Raw genomic sequence first — 14,689 nt, 5'->3', positions numbered from 1 at the left:
GAGATTTTACGGGAGAAGTCGCTCCCCTGCTAGCAGAAGTTTACCGTAGCAACGAAGGGTACTTAACGACTGGAACAAAGCGCAGTTCATTCCTGTTTTCAAGAAGGGTCGTGGGACAGATGCACATAATTATAAGCTTATATCACTGACGTCCATTTTTTATAGAATTGTGGAAGATGTTTTATCTTCATTTAATTTTTGGGAATCGAAAATCTCAATATTAATCGATATGGATTCTGCAAACGAAAGACCGTGCGAAACCCAGCTCGGTCTGTTCCTCCCTCAGGTACACAGCGCTGTAGACATCAGCGTTCAGGTGATGCCATATTTTTTGGCTTCGGAGATGGACATGTCATTGTCCAGCTGTGTCGTTTAGTGGATAAAATACAAGCTTACTGAGTGTCAGACCAGATTTGCAACTGAATTTTATCCAAGCGGATAGAACTCGACACGGGGCTCTAAACGGAACAAACCCGACAGATGTAAAGATGACTTCGGGAGTATTCCAAGAAAGTTGGATAGGACCGTTACTGTTTACATTGTCTGTAAATGGTGTAATGGATAATACCGGTAGCTCCATGGGACTCTTTGCAGATGATGCGGTTGCCTTTAAGAAGATATCAACCCCAGAAGATTGTAGCGAACCGCAGGAAGATAGCAAGAGGACTGATGAATGGTGCTAGAGGTGACACTGGGCATAAAGAAATGTTACGTACTTCAGGTGCATGGAAGAAGTAATCCATTACAGTACACTTAAGCTATTGGTGACAAATTTCCAGAAAGAGTAACTATCGGAAACTGTCTTGGAGTAACCATACGGAGCGATCTTAAGTGGAAGAGCACATAAAACAAATAAAGGAAAAGTAGATGCTAGACTGAAATTCATAAGAAGAATCTTAGGGAAATGTAACTCATTCGCGAAATAACTGGCTTCCAAAACAATTGTTGGACCGATTCTTGAATACTGATCATGTCTTACCATCTTAATTAGTAGAAGATATACACAACATCCAAAAAAAGTGCAGCACGTTTCGACACGGGATCGTTTAGTCAGCGCGACAGCATTACAGAGTTGTTCAACGAACTCTAGTGACAGAGGCTACAAAAGAGGCGTTGCACATCTCGGAGATATTTACTATTGAGATTCCGAGGGATTGCGTTCCGGAAAGAGTCGGACGACACATTGCTGTCTGTCATGAACATCTCGCAAAATGACCACAAGGAGGAAATTCGAGAAATTACGGCTAATGGAAGTTTGTCGATAATCATTCTTATTGTGACATTCAGTAAAATGAAAGCCATCATGCGTCACTGTTCATACATACGTATAAACGAAATAGCTGAGAGCGATGGATTTGTACAGTGTTGCCTACCATCGACAGTAACATGCATCCGTATACAGTTGATTATACAATCCGTTTTACTGATAATGGCTAATAACACTGGACAAACAAATCGTATTCGAATATTTCGTTTACATGTATGAACATTGTCATTACATTACTTTTATATTGTGCTCCTAATTTCAGTGACTATGGATGGTTTTTACATCGTTGGATCCCACAGTAAGAAGGATGTCGTATAAACTGTTGTAAATAATTTTATGATACCTGAATATGATCAGAGGACTGAAACCGAAAGTGAATAAAGATTTATTTACCAGCAGTTCTTGGCTGTTTTGAAATATGACTTCTCTTTTCACATCTCCGACATAATTCTTTACAGTTAGCAAGCGTATCCCACCAGCCTGAGAAGTGACGCTTAAAGTGAAGAACTAAAGCAGTCAGAACAGTCACAGGGTTTATTTCCTTTACGTACGAGCTTTGTAAAAACGACGCGTCTTGTAGTACAAAGATCTTTTCAGAGTGCACCTGGACGTAAATAAACTACATCTTAATTCGGCACTAGCTTTGGATCAAGGAAAGTAAAGGATACAAGATTACTAAATGTTCTTTCGTTTTGAGGGGATTGTGTGCCTCCCAGAAATACGTAAACCGAAAGCAAACACCCATCACTGATGAGTCCCGAAAAGCGCTGGCAAATCGTACAACTTCTATTTGTTGTAGTTTTATGAGGGTAATTCTAATTCTCTTATACCACAAGGAAACAGAAAAGATTGTAACAACTACAGAGGTATCTCTTTAATCAACGTTGTGGGTAAAATCTTCTCAGGTATTGTTGAAAAGAAAGTGCGAGTATTAGTTGAGGACAAATGGGATGAAAATCAGTATAGGTTTAGGGTTCTTAGGGGTTGTGAGGACCAGATCTTTAGCTTACGGCAAATAATGGAGAAGTGTTACGAGTGGAACTGGGAATTGTATCTATGCTTTATAGATCTAGAAAAGGCATAAGACCGGGTTCCTAGGAGGAAGTTATTGTCTGTTCTACGAGATTATGGAATAGGAGGCAAACTTTTGCAAGCAATTAAAGGTCTTTACATAGATAGTCAGGCAGCAGTTAGAGTTGACAGTAAATTAAGTTCCTAGTTCAGAGTAGTTTCAGCGGTAAGACAAGGCTGCAACCTGCCTGCACTGTTGTTCATATTATTTATGGATCATACGTTGAAAACAAACTGGCTGGGTGAGATTAAGATGTGTGAACAAAAAATAAGCAGTCTCGCATATGCGAATGCCTTAGTTGTGATGGCAGATTCGATTGATAGTTTGCAAAGTAATATTTCAGAGCTAGATCAGAAATGTAAGGACTATGGTATGAAGACTAGCATCTCCAAAACGAAAGTGATGTCAGTGGGAAAGAGATATTAACGGACTGAGTGCCAAATAGGAGGAACAAAGTTAGAACAGGTGGACGGTTTCAAGTACTTAGGATGCATATTCTCACAGGATGGCAACACAGTGAGAGAACTGGAAGCGAGGTGTAGCAAAGCTAATGCAGTGAGCGCTCAGCTACGATCTACTCTCTTCTGCAAGAAGGAAGTCAGTACCAAGACTAAGTTATCTGTGCACCGTTCAATCTTTCGACCAACTTTGTTGTATGGGAGCGAAAGCTGGGTGGATTCAGGTTACCTTATCAATAAGGTTGAGCTTACGGATATGAAAGTAGCTAGGATGATTGCAGGTACTAGTAGATGGGAACAATGGCAGGAGGGTGTCCACAATGAGGAAATCAAAGAAAAACTGGGAATGAACTCTATAGATGTAGCAGTCAGGCCGAACAGGCTTAGATGGTGGGGTCATGTTACACGCATGGGAGAAGCAAGGTTACCCAAGAGACTCATGGGTTCAGCAGTAGAGGGTAGGAGGAGTCGGGGTAGACCAAAGAGAAGGTACCTGGATTCGGTTAAGAGTGATTTTGAAGTAATAGGCTTAACATCAGAAGAGGCACCAATGTTAGCACTGAATAGGGGATCATGGAGGAATTTTATAAGGAGGACTATGCTCCACTGAACGCTGAAAGGTATAATCAGTCTTAAATGATGATGATGATGATAATGATGATGATGATGATGATGATGATGATGATATATCACAAGGTAGAGTCGCTGGCTTGTGTTTCTCGGAAGGTGAAAGCCTATGAGGGCAATGGGCTGCCGAGCTCGCTTACCTGTTGCAACCGAGCGGGTGGGCGTAGTAGCCCTGCCTGGAGCACTGGAAGTGCGTCTCCACGTCGCGCCGCACCACGTGCACCACGCCCTCGGTGTCCACGACTCGCGTGATGCGGTACTGCGACAGCCGCACCTCACCTGCCGACACACCGACAGTCAGCAGCACTCCACGCTGGCGCCGTGCTCTGGGCACTAGCTTTTAGCCTAGAACTCTCCCATCAAGATTTCAACGACAGCTCTGTGAACTGGCGCCAAACATTTGGGCTTAGGTAATATAAATTCTGAGTCACATACTTGCAGTATGAACACCAGGCACAACGTTATGCACTCCTAGGACACATCACGCTAATGCCATGCAAAACCACTTCGATAATGGACTCAGTTGGGATAGGAAGGGACTTCGCAGGATTCTTCAGGTACACTGCCTGATCAAAAGTATCCGGACACCCCAATGTAATGCAGAATTCACAACTAAATGTTACGAGAGGCGGACCCGGCAGTATAAAAGCAAGAGGGGAGGGTTGAGCTGCCAGCAGACAAGCTAAACAAAAGAGCAGACCGCTCAGGACAGCTCAGTGACTTCGAAGGTGGACTGGATGTCATCTGACAAGGGAACCTCCCCATTGCACCCCCCCCCCCCCCCCCTCAGATTTAGCTATAAGTTGGCACAGTAGATAGGCCTTGAAAAACTGAACACAGATCACTCTAGAAAACAGGAAGAAGTTGTGTGGAACTATGAAAAAAATATGCAAAATATACAAACTGAGTAGTCCATGCGCAAGATAGGCAACATAAAGGATAGTGTGAGCTCAGGAGCGCCGTGGTCCCGTGTTAGCGTGAGCAGCTGCGGAACCAGAGGTCCTTGGTTTCAAGTCTTCCTTCGAGTGAAAAGTTTAATTTTTTATTTTCAGACAATTGTTTTGCGAAGCTGCACAGGTACACAGAGCAGTATTGTTTACGTGATCGTGTGTCAAGTATCAAAGTTCAGGCACTCACACATAATCAACTTCGCTCTCCAAAATTCCAGGACATGTTCAAATTTGCTTGGACATACGCAGGATTTGACGGTCTACACACAGAAAAATTTGAAAACGTTAAAAACATATGTTTTGACAGAACACAGGGAAAACTGTGCTGCTGTGAAACTGTTGCAGTCATTTGTTGCAGTTTATGTGACAAACTCTTATGTTTACATCACTTTTTTGGGAGTGATTATCACATCCACAAGAAAACCCAAATCGGGCAAGGTAGAAGAATCTTTTTACCCATTCGCCAAGTGTACAAGTGAGGTGGGTCGACAACATATTCCTGTCATGTGACGCACATGCCGTCCCCAGTGTCGTATAGAATATATCAGACGTGTTTTCCTGTGGAGGAATCGGTTGACCTCTGACCTTGCGATCAAATGTTTTCGGTTCCTATTGGAGAGGCACGTCCTTTCGTCTACTAATCGCACGGTTTTGCGGTGCGGTCGCAAAACACAGACACTAAACTTATTACAGTGAACAGAGACGTCAATGAACGAACGGACAGATCATAACTTTGCGAAAACAAAGAAGTTAGACTTTTCACTCGAGGGAAGACTTGAACAAAGGACCTCTCGTTCCGCAGCTGCTCACGCTAACCACGGGACCACGGCGCTCCTGAGCTCACACTATCCTTTATGTTGCATATCCTGCGCATGGACTACTCAGTTTGTATATTTTGCTTATTTTTTTCATAGTTTCACACTTCTTCCTGTTTTCTCGATTGATCTGTGTTCAGTTTTTCAAGGCCCATCCACTGTGCCAACTTATAACTAAATCTGAGGGGGTGCGATGGGGAGGTTCCCTTGTGAGTAACAAATCCATCAAGAATACCTCAACTCTTCCAGGCCTTCCCAAGTAGAGTGTTAATGATGTGATCGTGAAGTAGATACGCGAAGGAACAACGTTAGGCCAATCAAGAGTAGGCAGACCTCATGTTTTCACAGACAGGGACTCTCGAACATTGCGGTGGGTGATCGTAAAACATCACATGATAACAGTGGAAGGAATCACTCGCGAGATCCAAAGCCCTACCAGCAGTGCAGTTAGCACAGTCACTGTACATAGGGACTTAAAAAGAAATGGGTAGGGTGGTCGAGGAGCTGCTGATAAGCCACACATTTCTAAAATCAGTGCTAAGGGACACTGGAAGTGATGTAAAGAGAGAGACTAGTGGACGGTGGATGAATGCAAACGAGTGTTCTGGAGTACTGACTCACGTTTTATCCTGCAGCAATCCGATGGAACGGTGTGGGTCTGGTGAATGTCGGCAGAGCGTGAACTACGACGTTCTGCAGCGCCAGGAGTGAAGTACCGAAGAGGTGGGAGATTCAGTATAGTGATATTTTTCGTGGTTAGGGTGTGCTCCTCTAAATGCGCGTAAGAAAACACTGAATGCGGAACAATATGAACGTATTTTACTACGCTGTGTACTGTTTACAATAGAGGAACATTTCAGAGATGATATTTGCTTTTATCAGCACAACAATGGATCGTGTCATAAAGCAGCATCTGTGAGGCAAAGGTTTGTGGACAGTAAAATTCCTGAAGTGGACTGGCCTCCGAGAGCCTCTATATGAACCCAAAGGAACAGCTCTGGGAGGAGTTAGAGCTTCAGTACAAAGCGCAGTGTCCAACATCACTACAATCTTTGGTTTCGGCTCTTGAGGAAAAATGGGCTGCCACTCCTCCATAGACGTTCAGACACCTCACTGAAAGTATCCTCAACAAAGTTCAAGACGTTATAAAGGCAAATGGTGGACACACTCCATAATAATGTCCACTAATAGACGTCCGGGTACTTTTGATCAGAGTGTGTATGTCACGTTCAGCTGGGACGACTCATTGATAATTATATCTCACAGGCAGATGTTGCTTGCTATATTTCATCTGGTCTTCCGGATAGCTGCAGACTATGGGATTAAGATCAGGCGAGATACTGGATGGCCTGAGTTTTCGTTAAACCTGGGATATGTGAGTGCAGTGCGCACTCGTCATGAAGATTAAGAACAAAGTGCCCTCTTGTTCGCTGAGAATTCATGCTCACGGTAACCTGAATGAATGGGCCCAAGCGATGGTACGAGAAACACCCACCGGACTTCGACCTACTTTTACTGGGAAATTTTGGTGTTTTAGTGAAGTGGACGAAACGACTGTGTACAGTTAAGTAAACATCATAATATCGATGTATTGTGATGCACACTCTCATAATTATGGCCTGGATTTTTGCAAGATCGACGCGATACCACAGGCTATGTCAAGATTTGAAGTTGCGTGGAGAGAGTCCAGGTGATCATTGGGATGAATGGAAGATGGAATGAATGGCGAGAGGAAGACATTACAGTAGGCACAGAAGCTTTGGGACGTCAGCAGCATATAACAGATAAAGGGATAGTGCTAAAATCTGTGGAGCATGACTGTGGCTGGGTAGAAAATACAGGAGTGTTTATTGTTTATTATTAGTAATAGATGTACTCTAGATTAGCAGAATACTGTACAAGGTGTTTTAGAGTCTTTGCATGGAACATCTACAGTGATAGATCACGTTGTGGACAACAACTTTTGTTGGGGACAAAACGTCCGTCGACGGTTCGTGGTGACACTAGGCGTCGTTTAGTATTCGCTGGCCCGAAGAGATTTCATCGCACTAGCAGGGTCTGCTATCGAAGTGTGCTGCGTAATATCTACCCCAGTAAATTGATAGAGTGCGATAAATACAATCTAAGACACACACAAAAAAGATAACTGCGCACCACGAAGCAAACTGGTCACAGACTGATATTCGTGCACGTATCTACAGAAACTGAAAAGTCGTAACATTGGCGGCCGGTGGATGAATGTGTAATGCTGCAGCGCAATTTCGCCGCGCATTTGGCAAGGGTAGTAAACAGGAGACATGTCGGCACAAGGGCATAAATTCTTTGCGAATTTGATTCCATGTACTCAGTTGGACATAAATATGCTCGCAGACAGATGCGTTAGCAATATACACAGATCTCAGCATTTGAGAGAGGACGATTAGTCGGGCTTAAAAAAGCCTGTTGAAGTAATCGGTGAACCGCTCGACATTTGAACAGGAGCTATGCCACTGTTCAATTACGTTGGGCAGGAATGGACAACCATGGCCGAATAAAGCGCCATGAAGGAAGTGGTTGACCTAGGGTGACGACAGAGCGGGAGGACCGATAAGTCGTCAGAGAGGCATTCAGAGCTCAGGATTCATCATTATTACTGATCCGACGTGCAACTTCTGCCTCGTTGATTATGAGGATCATTAATAGGGGCGCTCGCAGAAAGAGGGTGAGTTCATCGCGCCCCTTGCGGCGACTACCCTGCACACCAATAAGCCCAGTGGTGTCGTGGACATTCGGCCTGGAATCTCATTGACTGGAGTGGAATTCTCTTCAGTGATGAGTTCCAATTGGAAATGAGCTCCAGTGACCAGCGAAGACGTGTGTGGAGAGGCCCCACTGGGCTTACATTTCAGCAAGGTAATGCTTGCCCGCACACGGCGAGAGTTTCTATAGCTTGTCTTCGTGCTTGTGAAACCCTCCCTTGGCCAGCAAGATTGCGTGATCTCTCTTAGATTGAGAACGTTTGGAGCATTAAGGGCAGCTCGGGATTTTGACGATCTGATGCACCAACTGGACAGAATTTGGCACCATATCTCTCGGGAAGACATCCAAGAACTCCGTCAATCAGTGTCAAGCCGAATAACTGCTTGCTTAGGGCCTTTAGTTATATGTTTTGTTTATGACTTAAGTATTTTGTTTTTAATTTGTTTTTTCACTTTAAGTACGTTACTTTTTAATTTAAAGTATATCTTTATAGGTATGTATGTGCTTGTCTGTTTGGTATCTATAAGATGGTGGTCTTATCTCATTTTGTGATTTTGGAGACTTCAACGCGTGTTAGGAAAGCCGTCTATATAATTTAACGAGCCCCACAGAGCAGTAAATTCAAGTTCCGGCTTTGTTATTCTTGTGGGCGAGGACAGGAAGTAACTTGTTTTCGCTGCGTTCCGATTTCAAGTCCTTATCAGTGCCACGCTATAGGAGGAGATTTAGGCGTTCGCGCCTTCCAGTTTATAAGGCCATAGATGATGTTGAAATTACTACAACGTCAGGTCTTGGAGGTCAAGTGATCCTTCAGGGCCCGTCTACGTTTTGTGGAGGTGTTTTGAACTTTACTGTTACCAAAAGTAAAGCTCCATAGCATGGTAATGGCTGGATAACTGTTGCTATTGTACGGTACGATGGTAGTACCGTTAAAGGTGTTTCTGGATTGGAGGCTTTCAATAACAGAGCTGTTATTGCTTTTCGTACATTTCAAGTTGGTGAAGTCTTCAATAGGGACATCGGAACGTCTTACTTTACTAGCAACATGGCTTTTGTTTTGAGGACTCGGAATCATCGGAAAATAAATGAACAAGAGGGTGTTTGTCTTTGGGTCAAAGGATCCGGGACTTGTTATGAAATAAAAGTTGTTGGTGATATTGTTTATTATTATAAACATTAAATAAAGTGTGTGTCCTTGAACCTTTTTCCTTACTCAATTTGCGAAGCTCTTTTTATTGAATATATCATTCATTTTTTACGAAATTGTAATCATTTCTTTGTACATCTACGTCACATTTACCGAATTCCATCCAATTTGGATAATTCCTTCGTGGTGCGTCGCTCTAAAAGAGAGTGTATTTAAGTTTTAGGAGGACTAAAACCTTTCATACGGAGCAGCGACTGTATTATAGGTAAGACACAAGGCTTACGCACGCGACAGAGTGCCTACGCTGTGCCGGCTCTCAGGAGCATAACCGATACGAAAGGACTCGTAGCGTCGCCGGAATGTGGCAGTGAACATATTGTCTCCAACGAAAGTTGGCCCCTATGGTGTGATTTATCACCGCCAGATGTCTGATGCAAATTCTTCGGAACACCCCCGTGTACCAGTAGCGTTTGAACGGCGAGGCAGTGACGGTAAGAGGTGTGCGGCTACCTACCTGTGAAGCCGAGCTGCGGCACGGCGTGCAGGTCCTGCTCGAGCCCGTGCAGCAGCGCGCCCCGGGAGCTTCGCCGCAGCTGCGCGAGCGCGCTGTGCAGCGCCCGCAGCTGGGACGCCGGCGCGCCGCACGTGCCCTGCCAGTCGAGCGCGTCGGCCGCGTCCACCGCCGTGCCGCCCAGGCCGCGCACCACCGCGTACTTGCCCTGCGGCCAGCGAGCACACGTCGCCTCACTCACTACACTGAACCCTTGACAAGTATCCAGTGAAAAGAATTGATCTACATCTACATCTACATTTATACTCCGCAAGCCACCCAACAGTGTGTGGCGAAGGGCACTTTAAGTGCCACTGTCATTACCTCCCTTTTCTGTTCCAGTCGCGTATGATTCGCGGGAAGAACGACTGCGGGAAAGTCTCCGTGCGCGCTCGAATCTCTCTCTGATTTTACATTCGTGATCTCCTCGGGAAGTATAAGTAGGGGGAAGCAATATATTCCATACTTCATCCAGAAACGCACCCTCTCGAAACCTGGACAGCAATCTACACCGCGATGCAGAGCGCCTCTCTTGCAGAGTCTGCCACTTGAGTTTGCTAAACATCTCCGTAACACTATCACGCTTACCAAATAATCCTGTGACGAAACGCGCCGCTCTTCTTTGGACCTTCTCTATCTCCTCCGTCAACCCGACCTGGTACGGATCCCACACTGATGAGCAATACTCAAGTATAGGTCGAACGAGTGTTTTTTAAGCCACCTCGTTTGTTGATGGACTACATTTTCTAAGGACTCTCCCAATGAATGTCAACCTGGCACCCGCCTTACCAACAATTAATTTTATGTGATCATTCCACTTCAAATCGTTCCGTACGCATACTCCCAGATTTTTACCAGTGTTTCTTCCGCTATCATATAATCATACAATAAAGTATCCTTCTTTCTATCTATACGCAATACACTACATTTGTCCATGTTAAGGGTCAGTTGCCACTCCCTGCACCAAGTGCCTATCCGCTGCAGATCTTCCTCCATTTCGCTGCAATTTTCTAATGCTGCAACTTCTCTGTATACTACAGCATCATCCGCGAAAAGCCTCATGGAACTTCCGACACTATCTACTAGGTCATTTATATATATTGTTAAAAGCAGTGGTCCCATAACACTTCCCTGTTGCACGCCAGAGGTTACTTTAACGTCTGTAGACGTCTCTCCATTGAGAACAACATGTTGTGTTCTGTTTGCTAAAAACTCTTCAATCCAGCCACAGAGCTGGTCTGATGTTCCGTAGGCTCTTACTTTGTTTATCAGGCGACAGTGCGAAACTGTATCCAACGCCTTTCGGGAGTCAAGGAAAATGACATCTACCTGGGAGCCAGTATCTAATATTTTCTGATTTTGATGCTTTTGAAATGTATCGGTATCTCTTGTGCATACCTTGGGTGCTAAAAATTTCAAACGAAGAACTCCTTCATCGCATGAAAGAGCAACAACAACTATTGCTCACTATAAAACATAGGAAAACTATAGGCGAGAGATACCCGTTATAACAACTCATCACTGAAGGTAAAACACAAGGGAGAAGGTCTGTTAAAGACGAGGAATTCGTCGCTGAAGCACATTCGGAGATGGTACAGTTGCACGCCAGAAGATGTCTTCCATGCTACAATTTTACTTTCGGAGCTGGTTCTGACAGGAGAAGACGCTTCAAGAAGAAGTATGATTTCATGAATTCGGTGTACTTTATGAATTTTGACGATATACTCAGCACATCTAAGACGCCCTCTGCTGAAAACTTAGTGCACTCTATGTTTTAATTCAATTATGAATTTTAACAAGATGTTTCATCTATCTAAAACTGCTTCTTAGTTTTCAGTTAGTTATGTTACACTGTTCGACAATATCTTTGTTACACTTTTATACCTTCCCCCTCCCGGCCCATCATTCATGACGTGTGGCTCTGAATGATGAATAGTCGGTTTAATAACATGCCAGCTACGATGGAATGTGATGTTGCCACAAGCGTACCAGATTGTCTACATCTACATGTGTCCTCTGCAAATCACATTTGAGTGCCTGGCAGAGGGTTCAAGGAACCGCCTTCACAATTCACACCTATATCTTTTCGTACGAGCTCTGATATCCCTTATTTTATCTTGGTTATCATTCCTCCCTATTTGAGTCGGTGTCAACAAAATATTTTCGCATTCGGAGGAGAAAGTTGGTGATTGGAACTTCGTGAGAAGATTCCGTCGCAACGAAAAACGCCTTTCTTTTAATGATGTCCATCCCAAATCCTGTATCATTTCTGTGACACTCTCTCCCATATTTCGCGATAATACAAAACGTGCTGCCTTTCTTTGAACTTTTTCGATGTACTCCGTCAGTTCTATCCGGTAAGGATCCCACACCGCGCAGCAATATCGTAAAAGAGGACGGACAAGCGTAGTGTAGCCAGTCTCCTTAGTAGGTCTGTTACATTTTCTAAGCGTCCTGCCAATAAAACGCAGTCTTTGGTTAGCCTTCCCCACAACATTTTCTATGTGTTCCTTGCAATTTAAGTTGTTCGTAATTGTAATACCTAGGTGTTTAGTTGAATTTACAGCTATTAGATTAGACTGATTTATCGTGTAACCTAAGTTAAACGCGTTCCTTTTAGCACTCATGTGGATGACCTCACACTTTTCGTTATTTAAGGTCAACTGCCACTTTTCACACCATACCAATATTTCTTCTAAATCGTTTTGCAGTTTGTTTTGAACTTCTGACGAGTTTATTAGTCGATAAACGACAGCGTCATCTGCAAACAACCGAAGACGGCTGCTCAGATTGTCTCCCAAATCGTTTATATAGATAAGGAACAGCAAAGGGCCTATAACACCACCTATAACTATGTTCTTTTTAAAGAACTTCGACTTTTCACGACTCGACTAATCAGTTGCAATTTTAAGAATTCAAAACTTTAAAGATTTTCGGTTTATGTTACCTGCTTTTTCAGATACAATTTTGAGAATTTAAAATTTTAGTTATTTTTCGATATATATTATACACAGAAATGGTTATTTATTTGTGTTTCAGTTTTATATCGGAAGATGATCATTAACCGTGATCGACATATTATGAAGTGTTAGCATCTGCAGTTGCGATCGTTACGATAAATATTTTTTTAAAAGAAATTATACAGCTTCTGCATCTCTCGTGATATGTTATCCATTATGGAAATGAACTTATCGAAATCGGTCTCCAGGTAAAGTTCAGAAAATAAATTGTAGCTGTCTGATGGATCCTTTCCTCTACAAAATCATACGAAAATAGTCAAAAAGTAATGGCATATAAACTTTGGTTGAAAGTATGTAAGTGTTGTACAGAAGAAGTGTTTCACATTTGCAAATAATGTAGTTGTGATACAAGTAGTTAATTATCTGATTAGGCGCTTCGCAGCTGCAGCGCCACCTACGGCTGTGGCGGTGCAGCCCCGCGCGGCGCCTGCTGGCACGTACCTTGATGGAGGCGCTGAGCGCGTCGTCGAAGGCGATCCAGCGGCGGCCACTGTAGGCGTAGGGCGCCGTCTGGTCCTCGTCCCGCTCCAGGGTCCAGTTGCCGCGGGACAGCGCGCGGCACAGCTGCAGGACACCACACCACAGCACACGTTACTCACTCACCCACTCACTCACTGCACGAGCTCTACGCTTCATAGAGTATTCACGCTTTGCCCGCCAATTACGAGCTAACCCACTTTCTGATTCCTCGGCATTCTTGATTAAATGTGAGGTTTTAAACTCCACCAGCCGCAAAACACAGTGCGTTTCTTTTTCCGTTTACCCAAACATGTTTCGATACCTGTGTGTCACCTCATGTCGGTCTCGACTGATTTATGTAAAATATCATACGAAGTTCATGATTGCTTTTCTATTTTAGACCTACGAAGGATAACGTGCTATTTATATTGTTTCGATTACTCATCTGAAAGTACATTACTTGTGAAGAGCGGATTTATACAGCTTAGCTTGTTTTCGTGACTTTTATTATTGACTGAGGACATGTCATTTGCAAAATAGTCTTAAGGAATTTGCTTATTTTTTAAAAAATTTTACTTTCTCATGAGTAATGGTTTCGTGTGTGCGGTACTTACGTTTTCGCCCGGTTGTGCATCTCCAAACTGTCTTCTTTTTCTATTGTAATTATGTACGCTGTTTTCCACACTTTTTATACTTCGCTCTCACCTCTTTTCACGCCATTTTTGCATTTTTTGAGAAAACAGTTGTGTTACCATACCAGCTGACACGCCACAAAATGTTTTAACCAAACTTTGAAAATATTCCCTCACTCAAAAGAAACAAAACGACGAACACGTGAGCCGTAATAATAATATCGCATGTCTCTATGAGTATGACGACATAACTGTTTTCTCAAATCTCGTTTTTGTGCAAAAATGCCGTGAAAATAGGTGAGAGTGGAGTATAAAAAGTGTGGAAAACAGCTTATGTAATTACAATAGAAAAAGAAGACAGTCCGGAGATGCACAACTGGGCGAAACCGTAAGTAGTGTTATTGTTCAAGTAACATGATGCATACATTTTCGCACTTCAGTCAATCATTAAGTACCTGTCGATTCATATATTTGTTGTGTGATTTACTACTATCATTATTTTGAGCGTTATTTTCGTTCTCGAATGTCATAGTCGTACACGTTATTAACTTTTTTTTTTCAAGCTATTCAATGTATGTTTTAGTTCGATTGGGCCCGCAGCGTAGTACACGTCACAATACATTTTGAAAAGCAGAAGTCTGGGACCAGTTGTAATAAGTTTAATATTCCATACGACAGCTGTTTCGCCTTTGTCACCATTGTCAACTACCATGCGAATAGAAGAGTAATGAGACTATCTACATGTACGGCGGTTTTGCATGTGAATAATTATGCATTGATACTTTCGTCTAGTTTGATTTGATGTTCGTATTGCATCTATAGCAAACTGTCGTAGTCATAGTGATCCCGTGGTATGTCGTAATTACAAACGTGTGGAATACCTTTTGACACTTATGTGATGGTTTGTATGGTAAACATAAATATTATTTCGAAAACTTTATTGACATACTATA

At 43.1% G+C, this 14,689-nt stretch overlaps 1 protein-coding gene across 1 annotated transcript in view; it reads right to left on the bottom strand.

The window, feature by feature from the left end:
• LOC124775479 overlaps positions 1–14,689 on the bottom strand; it is a gene marked incomplete at its 3' end in the record, with an annotated part of 225,567 nt that overhangs the window by 46,942 nt on the left and 163,936 nt on the right. The window contains exons 10-12 of the mRNA XM_047250312.1: positions 13,087–13,209; positions 9,590–9,794; positions 3,565–3,703 (exon numbers count right to left, since the gene is read on the bottom strand). Coding sequence (XP_047106268.1) covers positions 3,565–3,703; positions 9,590–9,794; positions 13,087–13,209 — 467 coding nt within the window. The remainder of the gene's footprint in view (positions 1–3,564; positions 3,704–9,589; positions 9,795–13,086; positions 13,210–14,689) is intronic.

This window comes from Schistocerca piceifrons, chromosome 2 (assembly GCF_021461385.2).
Source record: "Schistocerca piceifrons isolate TAMUIC-IGC-003096 chromosome 2, iqSchPice1.1, whole genome shotgun sequence".
Taxonomy (NCBI): Eukaryota; Metazoa; Arthropoda; class Insecta; order Orthoptera; family Acrididae; genus Schistocerca; species Schistocerca piceifrons.
This window is presented reverse-complemented; position numbering and strand designations above follow the sequence as displayed.